This window comes from Oryctolagus cuniculus, chromosome 2, assembly GCF_051225735.1.
Source record: "Oryctolagus cuniculus isolate XC-2025 breed Fujian yellow rabbit chromosome 2, ASM5122573v1, whole genome shotgun sequence".
NCBI classification, from domain to species: domain Eukaryota; kingdom Metazoa; phylum Chordata; class Mammalia; order Lagomorpha; family Leporidae; genus Oryctolagus; species Oryctolagus cuniculus.
Window position 1 is genome coordinate 107,718,087 of NC_142868.1, and position 17,062 is coordinate 107,735,148.

Sequence of the window (17,062 nt, forward strand, 5' to 3'; positions counted from 1 at the left end):
AGGCCGGGGATGGAGCCGAGACAGCAAGGCCGCAGGGGCAGGGGCATGACCAAGGCAGGGCAGCGTGAATGCCTGCTCTGCGCCTCTGTGCAATTGCAAGGAGATCTGAGAGAGACCCTGCTGTTCTTAGAGGAGCTGGGTCACTTTGAGAGTTGGGTTCTCTGTTCAGACTCTGGGTTTCAGTGTCTTTATTTTTTTAAAGATTTATTTACTTATTTGAAAGTCAGAGTTACACAGAGAGGAGAGGCAGAGGCAGAGAGAGAGAGAGAGAGAAAGGTCTTTCATCCGCTGGTTCACTCCCCAATTGGTTTCAACAGCCGGAGCTGTGCTGATCTGAAGCCAGGAGCCAGGAGCTTCCTCCAGGTCTCCCACACAGGTATAGAGGCCCAAGGACTTGGGCCATCTTCTACTGCTTTCCCAGGCCATAGCAGAGAGCTGGACAGGAAGTGGAGTACCCAGGACTCGAACTGGCGCCCCTGTGGAATGCTGGCGCTTCAGGCCAGGGCATTAACCTGCTTTGCCACAGCGCTGGCCCTGGCAGTGTCTATCTTGAGGGGACAGGAGGAAGCCCAGGGCATCACAGAGGGCGGCTAAGTGGTGAGACTAAAACAGTGGTCCAGGAAAGATAGCTTGCTGCTGGGAGAAATGCTGTGATGGCTGTGAAGTTAGGAAAACTATTGTTTAGCAGACTGCAGTGGAGAGAACAGACTGAATCCCCGGTGGCTGACAATTTATAAAGTTATGTATTGGGGTGGAGTAGGATCTTCCAGAGTGAGAAGGTGGAGGGCGGGGCAGTGGCTGCTAAATGAGAGAGGCAGGACTGACGATGCTGGTGACTTTTGGCTCCAAGTGATTGAAGAAGCAAATCATGGTATCAGGAACGGAGGTCAGATTGGCTGGGCTACCAAGACGGTAGAACACTGCCTAGAATTCTGCAAGAAGAAAAAAAAGAAGAAGAAGAAGAAGCGATGCCTGGACCATATCCAGCCCAACAAGCATTCCTTTTTTTTTTTTCCTTCAAAATTAAGATATCTCGGCAGGCGCCCCGGCTCACTAGGCTAATCCTCCGCCTCCGGCGCCAGCACTCCAGGTTCTAGTCCCGGTTGGGGCGCCGGTTCTGTCCCGGTTGCCCCTCTTCCAGGCCAGCTCTCTGCTGTGGCCCGGGAGTGCAGTGGAGGATGGCCCAGGTGCTTGGGCCCTGCACCCCATGGGAGACCAGGAGAAGCACCTGGATCCCGCCTTCGGATCGGCACAGCACACCGGCTATAGCGGCCACTTGGGGGGGTGAACCAACGGAAGGAAGACCTTTCTCTCTCTCTCTCACTGTCTAACTCTGCCTGTCAAAAAAATTAAGATATCTTTATTATCTTTCCCAATTACAATATTTTTATTGTATAATGATTGAATAATGCAAAAATGTGCATAGTTGTACATGAAAGTATTCCATGAAAGCTAAGGATATGTTTATATACTATACACACATGTGAACTTAAGAGTTCTGAGCATATTTTTCTAGTCATTACCTATTTTTTCCTTCTATTAACTAATTATATACCATTAATATATTTTTCTGTCAGTGCAAGTTGGTTTTATGTCATTGTTTTTTTAAGCTTTTATTTAATAAATATAAATTTCCAAAGTACAACTTTTGGATTATAGTGGCTTTTTCCCCCCATAACCTCCCTCCCACGCACAACCATCCCATCTCCCACTCCCTCTCCCATCCCATTCTTCATCATGATTCATTTTCAATTATCTTTATATGCAGAAGATCAATTTAGTATATATTAAGTAAAGATTTCATCAGTTTGCACCCACACAGAAACACAAAGTATAAAGTACAGTTTGAGTACTAGTTATGTCATTAATTCACATAGTACAACACATTAAGGGCAGAGATCCTGCATGGGGAATAAGTGCACAGTGACTCCTGTTGTTGATTTAACAACCGACACTCTTATTTATGACGTCAGTAATCACCCGAGGCTCCTGTCATGAGCTGCCAAGGCTATGGAAGCCTCTTAAGTTCGCCATAGTCAAAGTGGAAGTTCTCTCCTCCCTTCAGAGAAAGGTACCTCCTTCTTTGATGGCCCGTTCTTTCTGCTGGGATCTCATTCACAGAGATCTTTCATTTAGGTCTTTTTTTTTCCAGAGTGTCTTGGCTTTCCAAAGCATGCTTCTTCAAGGAAAACACATTGGCAATTTCAGATGTAGAAGGACTCAAAGCCCATTGTTCTCTGGTTGGTTCATTCAATGCCTTTTAACAACACTTATTGGAACCTACTAGGTGCCAAATACAATTCTATTTAGGTTACATCTTTTTAAAAAATATTTTACTTATTTATTTACTTGAGAGAGAGAGTTACAGACAGTGAGAGGGAGAGGCAGAGAGAAAGTTCTTCCTTCCATTGGTTTACTCCCCAAATGGCTGCAGAGGTTGGAGCTTCACTGGTCCAAGGCCAGGAGCCAGGAGCTTCTTCCCAGTCTCCCATGTGGGTGCAGGGCCCAAGCACTTGGGCCATTCTCCACTGCCTTCCCAGGGCACAGCAGAGAGCTGAACTGGAAGAGGAGCAACCAGGACTAGAACTGACGCCCAAATGGGATGCTGGCACCGCAGGTGGAGGATTAACCAAGTGAGCCATGGCGCCGGCCCCTCTTCTCAACATTTTTCTACAAAATTGGTACAAACCAATTTGTGCATTGGATTTTATTCATCCCATTTGGTTCCACAGAATTTAAAATTTTTAAAACTTTCCTTTTATGTGAATTTTCATTTAGATAACTGAGTTTTACTGTAGAAAATTTAGGATAGGGCTGGTGGCATAGTGAGTAAAGCCGCTGCCTGCAGTGCCAGCATCCTATATGTGCACTGGTTTGAGTCCCGGCTGCTTCGCTTCTGATCCAACTTTCTGCTATGGCCTGGGAAAGCACTAGAAGGTGGCCCAAGTCCTTGGGCCCCCGCACCCACATGAGAGACCTGGAAGAAGCTCCTGGCTTCTGTCTCTCCCTCTGTCTGTATAAATCTTAAAAAAAAAAAAAAAAAGTAGAGATGGTGATGTTGGATGTTGGTTACAAACTATCCCTTGGAGAAAGTAGAGACATTTTTATTTCCTTCAGGCGTTCTAATTTATCCTAAATTTTCTTTTTTTTGGGAAAGGTTTATTTATTTACTTGAAAGTCAGAGTTACATACAGAGAGAAGGAGAGAAAGAGAGAGAAAGAAAGAGGTCTTCCATCCACTGGTTCACTCCCCAATTGCCCCCAATGTCCGGAGCTGCTCCAATCCAAAGTGAGGAGCCAGGAGCATCCTCTGGGTGTCCCATGTGGGTGCAGGGGCCCAAGGACCTGGGCCATCCTCTACTGCTCTCTCAGGCCGTAGCAGAGAGCCAGATTGGAAGTGGAGCAGCTGGGTCGCGAACCAGTGCCCATATGGGATGCCAGCACTTCAGGCCAGGGCGTTAATAACCTGCTGTGCCACAGCGAAAGCCCCACTATCTCTCCTTTGAAAACAAAAAACAACCCTCAAGATTTTCTTCCACCAATCATCAAAGGTTACACCACAGCATGAGTGCGTCATTCCCAAAGCCAAGTTTCAAATGCACTTTGAGCAGACAGCACCCCTATCCCTCCAATACCGAAAGCAACCAGAGTGATAGAGTAAACGTGATTTTGGATGCTATTCAGACAAGCACGTTCTGGTTGGACACATAGTTTATTGGCTTCATTACTTCCATGTCAGGCCTTTCTTACTGTATCATTCTCTGCTCTTCTGGACGAAAACTCCTTGTAGGGGTGAATAGTGCTGGGATCTACATTCCATGTGCGGCTAGATCAAGTTCTAGGTTGAAATCACCTGAGTAGCGTCTTTAAGGCACTCGGGGATCTCAGATTACTCACTACTGGCTTTGGTTCAATAACGATGTAGCATATTCACCTATCTTTTCTTTTCATTAAGTGCATTCAACAATCTATACAAAAGTTCTAAGCATCTTACCCTGCTATGTCCAGTTTACCTTATCCAAATGCACAACGTCTACATTATTCTCAAAGACTGCAAAACAGGCAGCTCTACACCTGTAACTCAGAGCGCATGAAGGCACCAAGGTTCCAGAACTTTCTGGAGGTCGTGGCACTGGTGAGGGACAGAACCCAGGCAGAGGCCAGGGGGTTCACAGAGGTGGGCTTGCCACCCATGGCAGAGACGTGAATTGAGATCCCACCTTCCCACGACCAGAAGCATAGGACCTCTGCTTTCTACAAGGTCACTCCCACTTGGACTTGGGGTTTCTCCAGGCCACGAGCTGATCTTGGGAGGCCACGGGTCCTCATCCACCAGCAGCAGCTGAGGACAAAGCCACAGTGCTCTGGTTCCTGATTCCTGAATCTGGATGCAAATCGGGTCTCCTAGCCAAGGATTTGGTCAAATATCCACCCCTGAAGAAGAGACCATGCATGTTTCAGAAGCTGTCAAAGATGAACTATATTTATTTTTAAAGATTTAGTTATTTCAAAGGCAGAGTGTCAGGCCGGCGCCGCGGCTCACTAGGCTAATCCTCCACCTGCGGCGCCGGCACACTGGGTTCTAGTCCCAGTCGGGGCGCCGGATTCTGTCCCGGTTGCCCCTCTTCCAGGCCAGCTCTCTGCTGTGGCCTGGGAGTGCAGTGGAGGATGGCCCAAGTACTTCGGCCCTGCACCCCATGGGAGACCAGGAGACGCACCTGGCTCCTGACTTCGGATCAGCGCGGTGCGCCGGCCGTGGCGGCCATTGGAGGGTGAACCAACGACAAAGGAAGACCTTTCTCTCTGTCTGTCTCTCTCATTGTCCACTCTGCCTGTCAAAAGAAAACAAAACAAAACAAAAAAAAACAAAACAAACAAACAAACAAAAAAAAACAAAGGCAGAGTGTTGTGTGTGTGTGTGTGTGAGAGAGAGAGAGAGAGAGAGAGAGAGAGAATTGCTCTTCCATCCACTGATTCACTCCCCAAATGGCTGCAACAATTAGGCCCGGCCAGGCCAAAGCCAGGATCCAGGGACTCTATCTGGGTCTCCCACATAAGTGGCAGGAACCCAGAGATTTGGCTCATCATTCCTTGCCTCCCCAGGCACACTAGCAGGAAGAGGGATGGGAAGTGGAGTAGCTAGGACTTGAACTGGCACTCTGACAGTGAATGCCAGCATCGCAAGCAGCCGCTTATCCCCCAGCACTGTAACGCTGGTCCCAAAAGGTGAACTTTCAGAACAGATGTCAGGTTCATCCATCTTCACCTGCCCTTTAGGGTCAAGGAGCAGGGTCCTCCCAAGACGACATAATGAGTCTTCCCAGTGAGCTGGGGTGACCAGGTGCTGTGCCCTGGGCAATCCAAATGGAAAGGCAAATGACAATTATGGAGAAAAAAAAAAACACTCTATGTCTCCAAGATCAGATCTGACTTGACAGCTGGAAGAGAGGTTCGAGTCCCAGCCCTGGCTTGATGCCAGCTGCTTGTGAATGCACGCCGTGGGAGGCAGCGGTGATGGCTCAAGCGCTTGGATCCCCACCACCCATGAGAGACCTGAATTGAGATCCCACCTCGGGGCCAGCGCCATGGCTCACTTGGTTAATCCTCCGCCTGCAGTGCCGGCATCCATATGGGCGCTGGGTTCTAGCCCCGGTAGCTCCTCTTCCAGGCCAGCTCTCTGCTGTGGCCCGGGTGTGCAGTGGAGGATGGCCCAGGTGCTTGGGCCCTGCACCCCATGGGAGACCAGGAGAAGCACCCGGCTCCTGGCTTCAGATCAGCGTAGTTCCCATGGCCATTTGGGGAGTGAACCAATGGAAGGAAGAACTTTCTCTCTCCCTCTCTCTCTGTCAAAAGAGAGAGAGTGAGAGAGAGAGATAGAGAGAGAGAGATCCCACCTCCTTTGCCCAGACCCGGCCATTGTAGGCATCTGGGGAGTGAACCAGCAGACGGGAGATGTTTTTTTCTTCTCTCAAATCAATGAGTGAACATAAACTAAAACACAGATGACTGCTTCCTATCCCACTCGGAACTGGAACCCGGGCTGTCGAGGCACTTTGCGTGAAGGGACCAGTCTCGTAGGGGCTGCCAGTGAGCTGAGTGACCTGCACTGGCGCCAGCAGGGGTCAGCTTCCCCAGAGTGTGCGAACTCCACCTGCTGAGGAGGTGAGCATGGCTTCTGGATGCTGGCTGTGCTTTCGCCCCGTACTCAGCGCTCCTCGGGCTGTCTCACTCGGGAGTTGGACCCAACTCACCCAGCCCCAAGGAGCAGACAAAGATGTTTCCCACCCAAAAGAGGGCCCTTTAGGGACGTGAACTTGCCGACCACTACAGGAGGACGGGGAGGGCTGAGGGTGGCTTTTGGTCCTGGGCTGCTCACCCAGGATGGGCCACAGGAGCTGGGGGAGAAACCCCCTTCCAGCTGTTGAGTTCAAGTTCTAAAAGGCACGGCCGCACTGCCTCTGAAGCTGCGAGGGGTCTGACAGAGCCAGCCTCCCAGGGGTTCCCCAGAGGAAGGCCATGGCTAAGAAGGTACCTGAGTTCCAGATGAGGAACAAGCTGGCGCAGACCACATGGATGGCATGTGGCAGACGTGGCTGGCATCAGTGATGGCCATGCGGGGCTTCACACCAAGCACATTCACCCGGGCCACCCAGCAAAGCCTCCCCGCAACCCCCAGTGAATCTCAGAGATGGAGGGCAGCCCCATTCCACACCTGAGCAAACAGCCAGGGAGGCTGATGAGCCGAAATCCAGGGATGTCCCCTTCACACTTGACCTTGAGCAGGCATTCCAGTGTCTGTGGATGAACCAACCCTGCTTTCCAGCATAGAAGCTAGCAGCCTGGCAAGGAGCTAGAATAAAAGTTGTCTCACTGATAACCTAACCACATACCAACAAGTGCTGTGGGCTCTAGTGAGCAAAGGGCAGGACAGTGCCGTAGCTTACTTACCTGGTAAAGCTACCGCCTGCAGCACTGGCATCCCACACTGGTTGGAGTTCCAGCTGTTCCACTTCCGATTCAGCTCCCTGCTGTGGCCTGGGAAAGCAGTAGAAGATGGTCCAAGTCCTTGGGCCCCTGCATCCATGTGAGAGACCCAGAAGAAGCTCTTGGCTCCTGGGTTCAGATCGGTGCAGCTCCAGCCATCGTGACCATCTGGGAGTGAACCAGAGGATGGAAGACCTCTCTCTCTCTCTCTGCCTGTGACTCTGCCTCAAACTGGCACCCATATGAGATGATGGCAATGCAGGCAGGGGTGCCACAGCACTGGCCACTGCTTTTTTTTTTTTTTTTTTAAGATTTATTTGAAAGGCAGTCACAGGAAAGAGATCTTCCTTCTTCTGGTTCCCTCTCCAAATGGCCACAATAGCCGGGGCTGGTCCGGACTGAGTCTGGAACTCCATCTGAGTCTCCCACGTGGGTGCAGGGGCCCAAGCCCTCGGGCCATCTTCTGCCGCCTTTCCAGGTGCATTGGTAGGGGGCTGGATCAGAAGCGGAGCACCAAGGCCTCCAACTGGTGCTCATATGGAATGCTGGCATCACAGGCAGTGGCTTGACCTGCCGCACCACAATGTTAGTCCCTGAAATAATACTTTCCAACTTGTCTATTTGCATTTTCAACCTCGGCCTTAACAGTATTTTGGCATTCTGGCATTAGGCAGTAGGAATGACAGAAAGGTAGATTAGCACACAGAAACTAAAGACAAAATGGTATCAGCACCAAAAACATTTTGTTTGTAAATGTCAGTTGTTATGAGGAATTCTAATTCAGATGTAAATTTGTGGCGCACTTGGAGGAAAAAATGGACAGATAGAGCTCTCTGGAAATATTACTTAATGCATCTGGTCATAAAACCTGGTAGTTGTGACTGTAACTCAGCAGGGTCCCTGTATGGAATGACATTTATGTCAACTGAAGGTGTGTTTAAATGCAAACAAGGGAACCAAGTTACCCAGATACCCAACGACTCACCTTCATTGCTCTTCGTCTTCCCTTCAATGTCTGCCTAAGACTCGCTCAGGCCATCTGTGGATGTGCAGGAGGGTCACTGGCATCCGTGCCACCTGCCTGGGGCATTGGGGAAGCTGCTAGCCAGAGGCTCATCTCATCAATCCGCCCTCCACCTGACAGCACCATGTCCCAGGGTGCCAGTTCCTTAAATAAAACACACACACACACCAGACCTGGTCTACCCATAGGTGCCAGTTCCTTAAATCACACACACACACACACACCAGTCCTGGTCTACCCATAGCACCAGTTCCTTAAATCACACACACACACACACACACACACACCAGTCCTGGTCTACCCATAGCACCAGTTCCTTAAATCACTCACACACACACACACACACACACCCACCAGTCCTGGTCTACCCGTGGGTGCCAGTTCCTTAAATCACACACACACACACACACACCAGTCCTGGTCTACCCATAGGCGCCAGTTCCTTAAATCTCACATACACACACACACATACACACACCAGTCCTGGTCTACCCATAGGTGCCAGTTCCTTAAATCATACACACACACACACACATACACACACACACACACACACCAGTCCTGGTCTACCCGTGGGCAGCAGGAGGATTTGGCAAGGCACTGAATCTAATGAGCCCAGGCCTACAAGAAGTTCCTGAAACCAAAATGTTCATCTGTCTTCAGTCCTTTAAAAAATCACTTGATTCCTCCCAGAAGCGCTGTGTCGAAATCCAGTCTCTCAGCAGTGCGGGAACTGGTGGTGTAGCGGGATCCTTGCGGGTCTAAATGCAGCACCCAGCAGTGAGAACTGACAAGAGTCCACAGGCATGCTATTCTCTTGGATGAAACACCCAACAGATGTCTCCACCTCACTCACCTGCAACGCTGTCCGGTTTTTCAAATGAAGAGACAGGACACGGGAGCATCCATTCTGAGAGCCGCCATCACTTTTACTCTGAGGATACCAACAACTCTACATGCCAGCAGGCACGGTTGTACATCAAGTTTATGACTGGGAAAAGGAGTCGGTCTGGTGGGGCATGTTGGAGAACAGGATGGTGGTGTAAATCTTCAAACACAGGCCCATTCAAATGCTCTGGCAAGGGGCTGGCACTGTGGCATAGCTGGTAAAGCCACTGCCCGCAGTGCCGTATCCCATATGGGCACCAGCTCGAGTCCTGGCTGCTCTGCTTCCGATCCAGCTCTCTGCTATGGCCTGGGAAAGCAGTAGAAGATGGCCCAAGTGCTTGGGTCCCTGCACCCACTTGGGAGACCTGGAAGAAGCTCCTGGCTCCTGACTTCAGATCAGCTCAGATCTGGCGGTTGCTGTCATTTGGGGAGTGAACCAGTGGATGGAAGACCTCTCTCTCTGGCTCTACTTCTCTCTGTAACTCTTTCAAATAAATAAATCTTAAAAAAAAAATGCTCTGGCAAATTTATAAATTCCCAGGTACCAATTAGTACCCATTAGCCCCCTGCTGCTCCCACGGCCACATTCCTTTTGGGGGCAGGTGTGCCCATCCTCTGGCCTGCATTGACGGAAAACAGACTGCAGCCGCATCTCTAATCCCAGGGCAGTTTGCTGCTCTGAGAGACACGTAGGCAGCGTCCTCTTACAGTTCACTACGACTGGGGCAGTGGGCTGCCAGCCTCATTCTCCATCAGCTTCTAATGGACCACAGTGAAAGGCGACCAAAGAGTCAATGAACTCAATGCCAACAGGAATGGCAGAGTCAGGACGTACCACCCGGCTCTGGAATTCCTTCCAAAACTCTGGGTTTGCATCCCCTTGTGTGTGACGTCATGCCTCACCGTCTTGGTCTCTACAATGGGGATCACGGTGGTGGTAAGCACGGGGTGGGGAGGACGCGCCATGTGCATCAGTCCTGGTCCACTAAGAGGGCGCTGATCCGCGTGCCGTGAGTTGCACTCCCACGGCCTGGCATGCGGCCGCCATCCACTAAACACGGACAGATGGAGAGAGCCGGAGCGCAACATCCGAGGGGGGCCACCGGGAATGCAAAGACTCTGGCTGGCGACCGTCGAGAAAACATTCCGGAGCCAGCAATTCTCAAAGAGCGAAGTTAAGAGCAAGCTTGTTGGAGCTTCCCTCGTTAGCAGGGGTTATTTCAATATTCAAAAACGCGATGGCAAGAAGACAAACAGTCACAGGGAGTGCACTCCTGACCCTGCCCTTGAGCCCGGTTCTTCCTTTCAAGCTGGGAGAAGTCACCCAACACAGTGGTCACCCCTCCCCCACAGCAGTTAGCGTCTCCCCAAAGACAAATGCACACAGGATCGTGTCATAATACTTTTTTTTTTTATTACAATATTCAAAAAAACTGGGTATGCAAGTTTAGGGGATCGCAAGACCCCTTCTTCCATCGTAGGAATGTGCCATCTCAAGACTGTATATTTAAACTATAAAGAAGTTCAAATGTAAAGAAAAAAAGGGAACACGATTTCTTCATAAACATCTTGTGTCTCTGACTACCAATCACATTTTCTTTTGTAAACCCTGAAAAATTTCCCTGTAAAGCAAATAAAATATTTAAGTATATACACACACATACACAGACATGCACACGCATGTATACAGCGTGCATGTGTGTGCGTGCGTGTGTGTATGCGTGTGTGTGTGGAGTGTTGGTAGCTCCGCTTCCCCCACAGATCAGCTGTTTTCCTGAATCATCCCGCATTAGTGTCAACAACCAGCTACAGATACGTAGGACTTGGAGAACTGAATACATCACTGTGAAGTTCAAAGGAGCCGCAGGCAAGAGCAAACAGCGCTACGTGGATGGCACACTTCAGGGGTCAACGACCAAAACGCGTGTCTTATCTTGAGTCACGGGGTCCCTCCGTTGCAGACTGCCTCTCGAGGAAAATTCTTTATTGCAAGCACGGCCCCAAGGCACTGGACAGCTCCCTCGTGGCCTGCGCAGCCTGGGGGCCCTGGCTGCGTGCACGGTGGCCCTCCAGCCGCGCCCAGGGTCTCCACATGAGCAGAGGGTTGCCGCCACTAGTTGGAGAGAAATAAAGTGAAGACACTCGGCCCTTCCGCCTCCTTCTAAGACCAGCCAGGAGGGATGGTCGCACCCGGCGGTGGCGCCCGGAGCTGGTGGGCGCAGCGCGGCGCGGCCCCGACCCGAGGGCCCACGGCACAGGTCACTGCAGCGCCCGGACGAGGTAGAGCTTCTCCCCGTGCTCGCTGGTGAAGATGGGGGCCTTTTTGTAGTGTTCCACCAGCTCGTCCATGGTGTGGAATCGCCGCTGCCCAATGCAGTACACATTGTCCACGAGCTGCACCTTGAAGTGTTTGTTCTTCCCTGACGCTTTGAGAGACACGGAGAAGTCGCTGGGCTGCGGGAGCAAACGGCACAGATTACACCAGGGCCCGAGAGGGCGCGGGCTGCACGCTCTGGGGTACTCCACCCCTCTCCCCACGGGCCACACCCCCGGGCCACAGGGTTCCCAGAGGCGCAGGTGTCTACCACGGCACCTGCCGCTCCGCCCGACGACCCCTGCTCAAGGACTTCATTTGGCTGAGTATTCAGTGCTGAACACACCTCCTTCTTTGACACGTGGGACCCGAATGCTAGGAAACACTTTTCACTTCCCGAGCTGTTTTTGAGAACCTGGAATCTAAGACAAGTGGTTTCCATGCAGGCAGAGGCTAGAAATTTCCCTTCTTCTGACTTCTAATACTATTAGAAATTAAACCTTTTTTTTTTTTTTTTAAAGTCTAAGCCATTTAAAAATAAACGCCTAGGGCAGGTGTCTGGCCTAGTGGCTAAGATGCTGGTAAGATGCTTGGCGTGTACAAAGGGAGGAGGGCCTTGCCTCATTTTCAGCAGTGAAGGGAAGGGGGAGGGGTCCTGGCCTCCCTGGGTGACCTCAGCCCCTCGGAGCTCCCCCCGCAGCTGCGTCACCTGGCCCCTGCCTATTGTCCCAATCAATGAGCCTAAAGCATAACCTCCCCCACACAGTGCCCATTCTAGTCCTGGCCATGTTGTTCTTGGGGCCATCTGTCTTCTGCGTGGTTATCATACCCTTAAGCTCAAAGTACAGATGCTCCCCCCCAAGACCAGCCCCACACAAGGTCAGCTGTCTCCTCCGTGGCTTGCTATGTGGCACCAAGTCTACGCCACAACCTAGGGCAGCCAAACCCAGGTCCGCAACCCACTTTCTGCTCTCGTAATTCCTAGGGACAAGCTCTGCTCCTACCCTCCCTCCATCTCCCTCGCAGCCAGACTCTGGCCACAAGTTTCAAAAGCCCTCAAATAACATTCTTCCGAGGAGAAGGCAGCAGAGCCTGGACACAAGGATTAACAGAGCCCACGTGGGCACCTACTCAGGAGCATGGGTGTCCGAGAAGATCCACACTGCACAGGGCAGCTGGGTGCACACACCAGCCACAGCTGTTAGCACAGCAGGCAGACAGGGACAACGGAGTTTACAGTTAGCCTGTGCGCTGTCCCTCTGCCCAGAACCAACAAAGCAAGAATAAGCCTTGGAGGGAAAAGCCCCTCTTTTTCTCCATGCTACCCGAATGCCTTGGGGGAGCCCCCAGGAAATGCTGGTGAATGAGACTCCAGGAAGAGCCCCGAAGGTCCATCCCCAAAGAGGATGCAGGCCAGCTACTATTTTCACAGCCCCTAGAGGGTCAGACCTGGATGGCACACTCAGGCCAAACTGCTCCACCAACATGCACATCCACACGGCACCAGGCGGCCTCCTCCTGAGTCACCGTGTGGCCTGCACACCCTCGAAGCGCGACTGTGTTCACAGGGCTGAACAAGATGACGCAAGCTCGCCCCGCTGTCTCCGTCCAGGTGGGCGGCCATGTGTGGTTCTGAAGGCTCAACAAGCGGAACCAGGCACTGCCCGACAGGTCTGGTGCACACGGGCAAGCTCCAGACGTCAGCAGTATTGGAGGACCGCGACACTCACTCAGCCCTGGCCCCCTGCACAGCATGCACGGGACCCACGGCCGCAAATCAGAGGGCACTTTAAAAAATGCATGGAAAACGGCATGTTACATTGGCGCAGAGTTCCTGAAATCCACATACAGTTTTCTCATTACACGCATGTTCTGTGAACTCTTTGCAGACTCCAGTACAGGCATGGATTTAAACATTTTTTGCACTGGAGCTGCTGTGAAGGCTTGAGGCACCCGATTTTCATCAAGCCGAGTGATCAACAGATGACCTTGGAATAGGTGAATTTGCTTTCCCCTGCAGCTCCTTAATTGAACATCATGGTGTGTGTGTGTGTGTGTGTGTGTGTGCATGCAGCTGTGTGTGTTACAGGAGTAACACCGATGCAGCACAAAAGGTACTTTCTAATTTCATGGGCTACCAGGCAGAAATAGCTTGTGCCAAGCAGGAGGGCTGCCGGTTTGGGGCTGTTCTTAATTCCAATCAGGCAGATCTTCCACGAGAAATCGAAATCGAACAACCCACGTCCTAAGCAGACACACCGCCACATGTTTCAAGTTGAGCACGCCTTATCCAAAATGCTTGTGATCAGAGGCTTGTTTTGGGGTTTGGATTCGGAAATATTTGCACTCCCATAATGAGATATCTCAGGGAGGGGACGCGCATCTACACACAAAACTCACCTGTGCTTCACATACACTTTGCACTCATAGCCTGCAATATTTTAGACAAGTTTGTGCCCGAATCAAAGTTTCATGGTGTGGGATTTTCCATGTGTGACAGAGTTTCAGATTCTGGAGTATTCTGGACTTCGGCTTACAGATGTCTGATCTATACCGCGAGACACCGTAGGAAGCCTGAAAGCGCACGAGACCACAAGCTCTCCAAGTGTGTTCCCGACTCGGCACCACCGGTGTCGCCTGGAAACGTGTGACAAGAGCAGACTCTCGGGCCCTGCCCCGGACCTGCTGATGCAGACACTGGCTGGGGCATTTGTGATGTCACCCCCCAGCCAGCGTGTTTCCGTGAGCCTCTGGGGGATGCTGGTGCCGTCGGGGAACTGAAATAAAACGGAGACCAGACACTAATGGTGTGGGAACCCTCAGGATGAGATGCAGCTTCAGCCCCTGCCCAAGTCTGACCGCCACAGGCCTTTGGGGAATGCGCCAGTGGATGGGAGATTCTCTCTTTCTCAGAAAAAGAAAGGAAGAAAGGAGAGAGAGAGAGAGCAAGAGAGGGAAGAAAAAAGAAAAGGAAGTAAGGAGAAACAAAGAAAGAAGAAAAGAAGGAGAAAAAGGAAGGGAGGGAGGGAGGAGGGAGGGAGGGGGGAGGGGAAAGAAAAGAGTGCATGATTTGGGGGCAAAGCAGCCCGAGCTAGACGGGCCCCAGTCTGTGGATTCTTTCTGGTTTCCTCCTAAGGAGCCTGGGGCTGCTCCAAGTCACGCCCAGCGGGCAATTTCCCCGACAGGTCGGCCGGGACACGCTGCAGTGCGTGCTGGCTCTCGCCCTGTGAACCTGGGAGACAGGGCCACTCCAGAGAGAGGGCGAGCGCGAGGCAGGAAGTGATCCCATGCAGGGGTCACTCCCGTTCCCGTGCGCCGTGCTCCGGCCGTGCGTGGCCGTCCACCAGGGCAGCGGACCACACCACCAGCACCCCTCCCTCCACAGGAGCAGCAAAGCAGGGAACCGCTCTGGGCCTCTCTGTGCAGGCGGCTTCAACAGCAGCTCACAGACCGTGGAGAGGAAGCCGGGACACCTTCCACCCTCCACCTGGGGAGGGCAGGACCCGCAGATGCCGCTGGGAGCCAGCAGACATTGACACTTTGTGTGCTGGGGCTGAGAGGCAGCCAGACTGGGTCCTCCTCTCGGATTCCCGCACACCTGCCTCCCTGCTTCCGTTCCTACGTCGATGGTTCTCTCCTCAGCCTGACTTCCCTTGCCTTCTCCAGACGCTAACTGGGCGTCATTTCTCTCTGCAGAGGACTGGGTCTCCACAAAGTCTCCCACAATAGACCACTTCCATTTGCTCACTTCTTCTCTGACTGTTCCTTGTAAGGGACGACTTTGCTGTTCTCAGGAGTTTTTCGATCAGAGCTGAAGAATGAACCAGGAGTACAACCCATTCACTCTTCTATTCGGAAAGAAATTTCCCAAGCAGACTCTAGGGACAACGAATGAGGTGGCGAGACCCAAACCTTTCTCACAGCCCTTATGATCGCCGCCGTTTTTGTTTAGATTTTGGGTCTTCCCTTTGGAAATACACCCTCCCTGTCAAAGAACCTGATTTAACTCCCCACCCCTGCGCCGGGCTCAGAGTACCTAGCGTTCAATCAACACAATGACTTCAGAATTTCCAACTCTGACCGTCTCTTCCAAAATGTATCCCTTTGGGTAATTCTCGCACCTCATCTCCTCGCAGTTTTTTCTGCTCGCAACAAGTATTTTTAGAAAGCAACATCAGGTAATTCACTCTTTGATCCAGTTTCCACAGCGTCACCAGCTTGCTCAGAGCCTCGAATCCTGCTCAGAAGCACCTCTGCATTTTTATAAAACAGATATCCTGGTCAAATAAATCCTCCTCGCCTTCGCCCAAGATTTAATCATGCTTTTCTCAACGAGGAGGGGGAAAGACAGACCCAGAGAGCAGTCTTCAATATCCTTTATTTCTTCCCGCATCCCTTGGGGCTTAAGTGTTCATGTCATTGCACCTGAGGAAGAGAAAGGGAGGAGGGAGGGGCCCGGCTCCCAGGCACCCCTGGGTTGGTAATAGCCTTACAAATCTCCTTATCATTAACTTTGACTTGCAGCAAAGATGAGAGTAGAAACGGCCTTTTTGGACCCCCCAGGGCTGGCCACGGGGGCTCTGGGCCAATCTCTGGTTCCACTGAGGTCTCCAAGCACAGATGGTCTGCACCTACACTCCCTTCCTTCCCCCACTGAGTGAGAGGTCACCTTGCTGGTTTCTTATCAAAAGCTGTATCGTTCTTTCCTTTTAACTGGGTAAATGGATTCTTTTTCTCTTTTTCACTTCTTTAAGGAAAAGAAACTCTTTTGTCCAGAAAAGTAGGCCTTCCCCAAAGGACAATGCGAGCACCTGTGGGTTAGAGGCAAACTGCCTCCCACTGAGGACTGTTCTTATCTTGGGAACACTACCCTTCAGTGCCGTCATTCTGCTAGGTCACTCTCCCTGGTTGTCTAATGGAGTTCACTGTCTACACCCGCACTACTACTGTCGGCTGCAAACACTGTCTGTGACCGAGCGAGCAGAGCTCGTTATCTTCAGGTGTGACCACACGGGCCTCACCAGCATTTCCTGCTCAATAGCTGAGAAATGCCTGCGTCACGGGCCTGAAGCCACCCCAGGTGTGCCACGATCAAGGAGCGACATTCTCATCCGCTTCCGAAGTCAGCGCTTACATAAGCAAAAGACAAGCAATCACCAAACAGCTCCCAAACTCTCATCTACCTCATCTTTTAAGATTTATTTTTATTTATTTGAGAGACAGTTACGAGGCAGAGCCAGAGAGAGAGAGAGAGAGAGAGAGAGAGAGAGAGAGAGAGAGGTCTTCCATCTGCTGGTTCACCCCCCAAATGGCCACAATGGCCGGAGCTGGGCTGATCTGAAGCCAGGAGCCAGGAGCTCCTTTCTGTTCTCCCGCCTGGGTGCAGGGGCCCAAGCACTTGTGCTTTCCCAAGACATCAGCAGGGAGCAAGATTGGAAGTACAGCAGCCGGGACTCAAACAGGCACCCATGTGGGATGCCGGTGCTGAAGGTGGCAGCTTTACCGTCTACGCCTCAGCGCCAGCCCCATTTATTCTAAGATTTATTTGAAAGGTAGAGCAACAAAGAGAGGAGAGACAGACAGATCATCCGTCTGCTGGTTCACTCCCCAAAGGGCTGCAACAGCCAGGGCCGGGCCAGGCTGAAGCCAGGAGCCAGGAACTCCATCCAGGTCTCCCATGTGAGCGGCAGGGGGTTAAGGACTGGGCCCATCTTCTTCTGCTGCCTTCCCAGGTGCACTAGCAGGGAGCTGGACTGGGAGCGGAGTGGCTAGGGCTTGAATTGGCACTCGGATATGGGATGCCAGAGTAGCAAGCACTGGCTTATTAGCCCACCACTCCACAACAGCGCCCCG

The 17,062-nt window shown here is 51.7% G+C and overlaps 1 protein-coding gene across 5 annotated transcripts in view; it reads right to left on the minus strand.

The window, feature by feature from the left end:
* Window positions 1-10,284: 10,284 nt before the first annotated feature.
* Window positions 10,285-17,062, minus strand: part of NCK2 (NCK adaptor protein 2) — a 151,246-nt gene continuing 144,468 nt past the window's right edge. For all 5 annotated transcript variants that reach the window (XM_051834899.3, XM_051834906.3, XM_051834882.3 and 2 more), the window contains one exon: window positions 10,285-11,349. In XM_051834899.3, coding sequence (XP_051690859.1) covers window positions 11,155-11,349 — 195 coding nt within the window. In that variant the 3' untranslated portion in view covers window positions 10,285-11,154. The remainder of the gene's footprint in view (window positions 11,350-17,062) is intronic.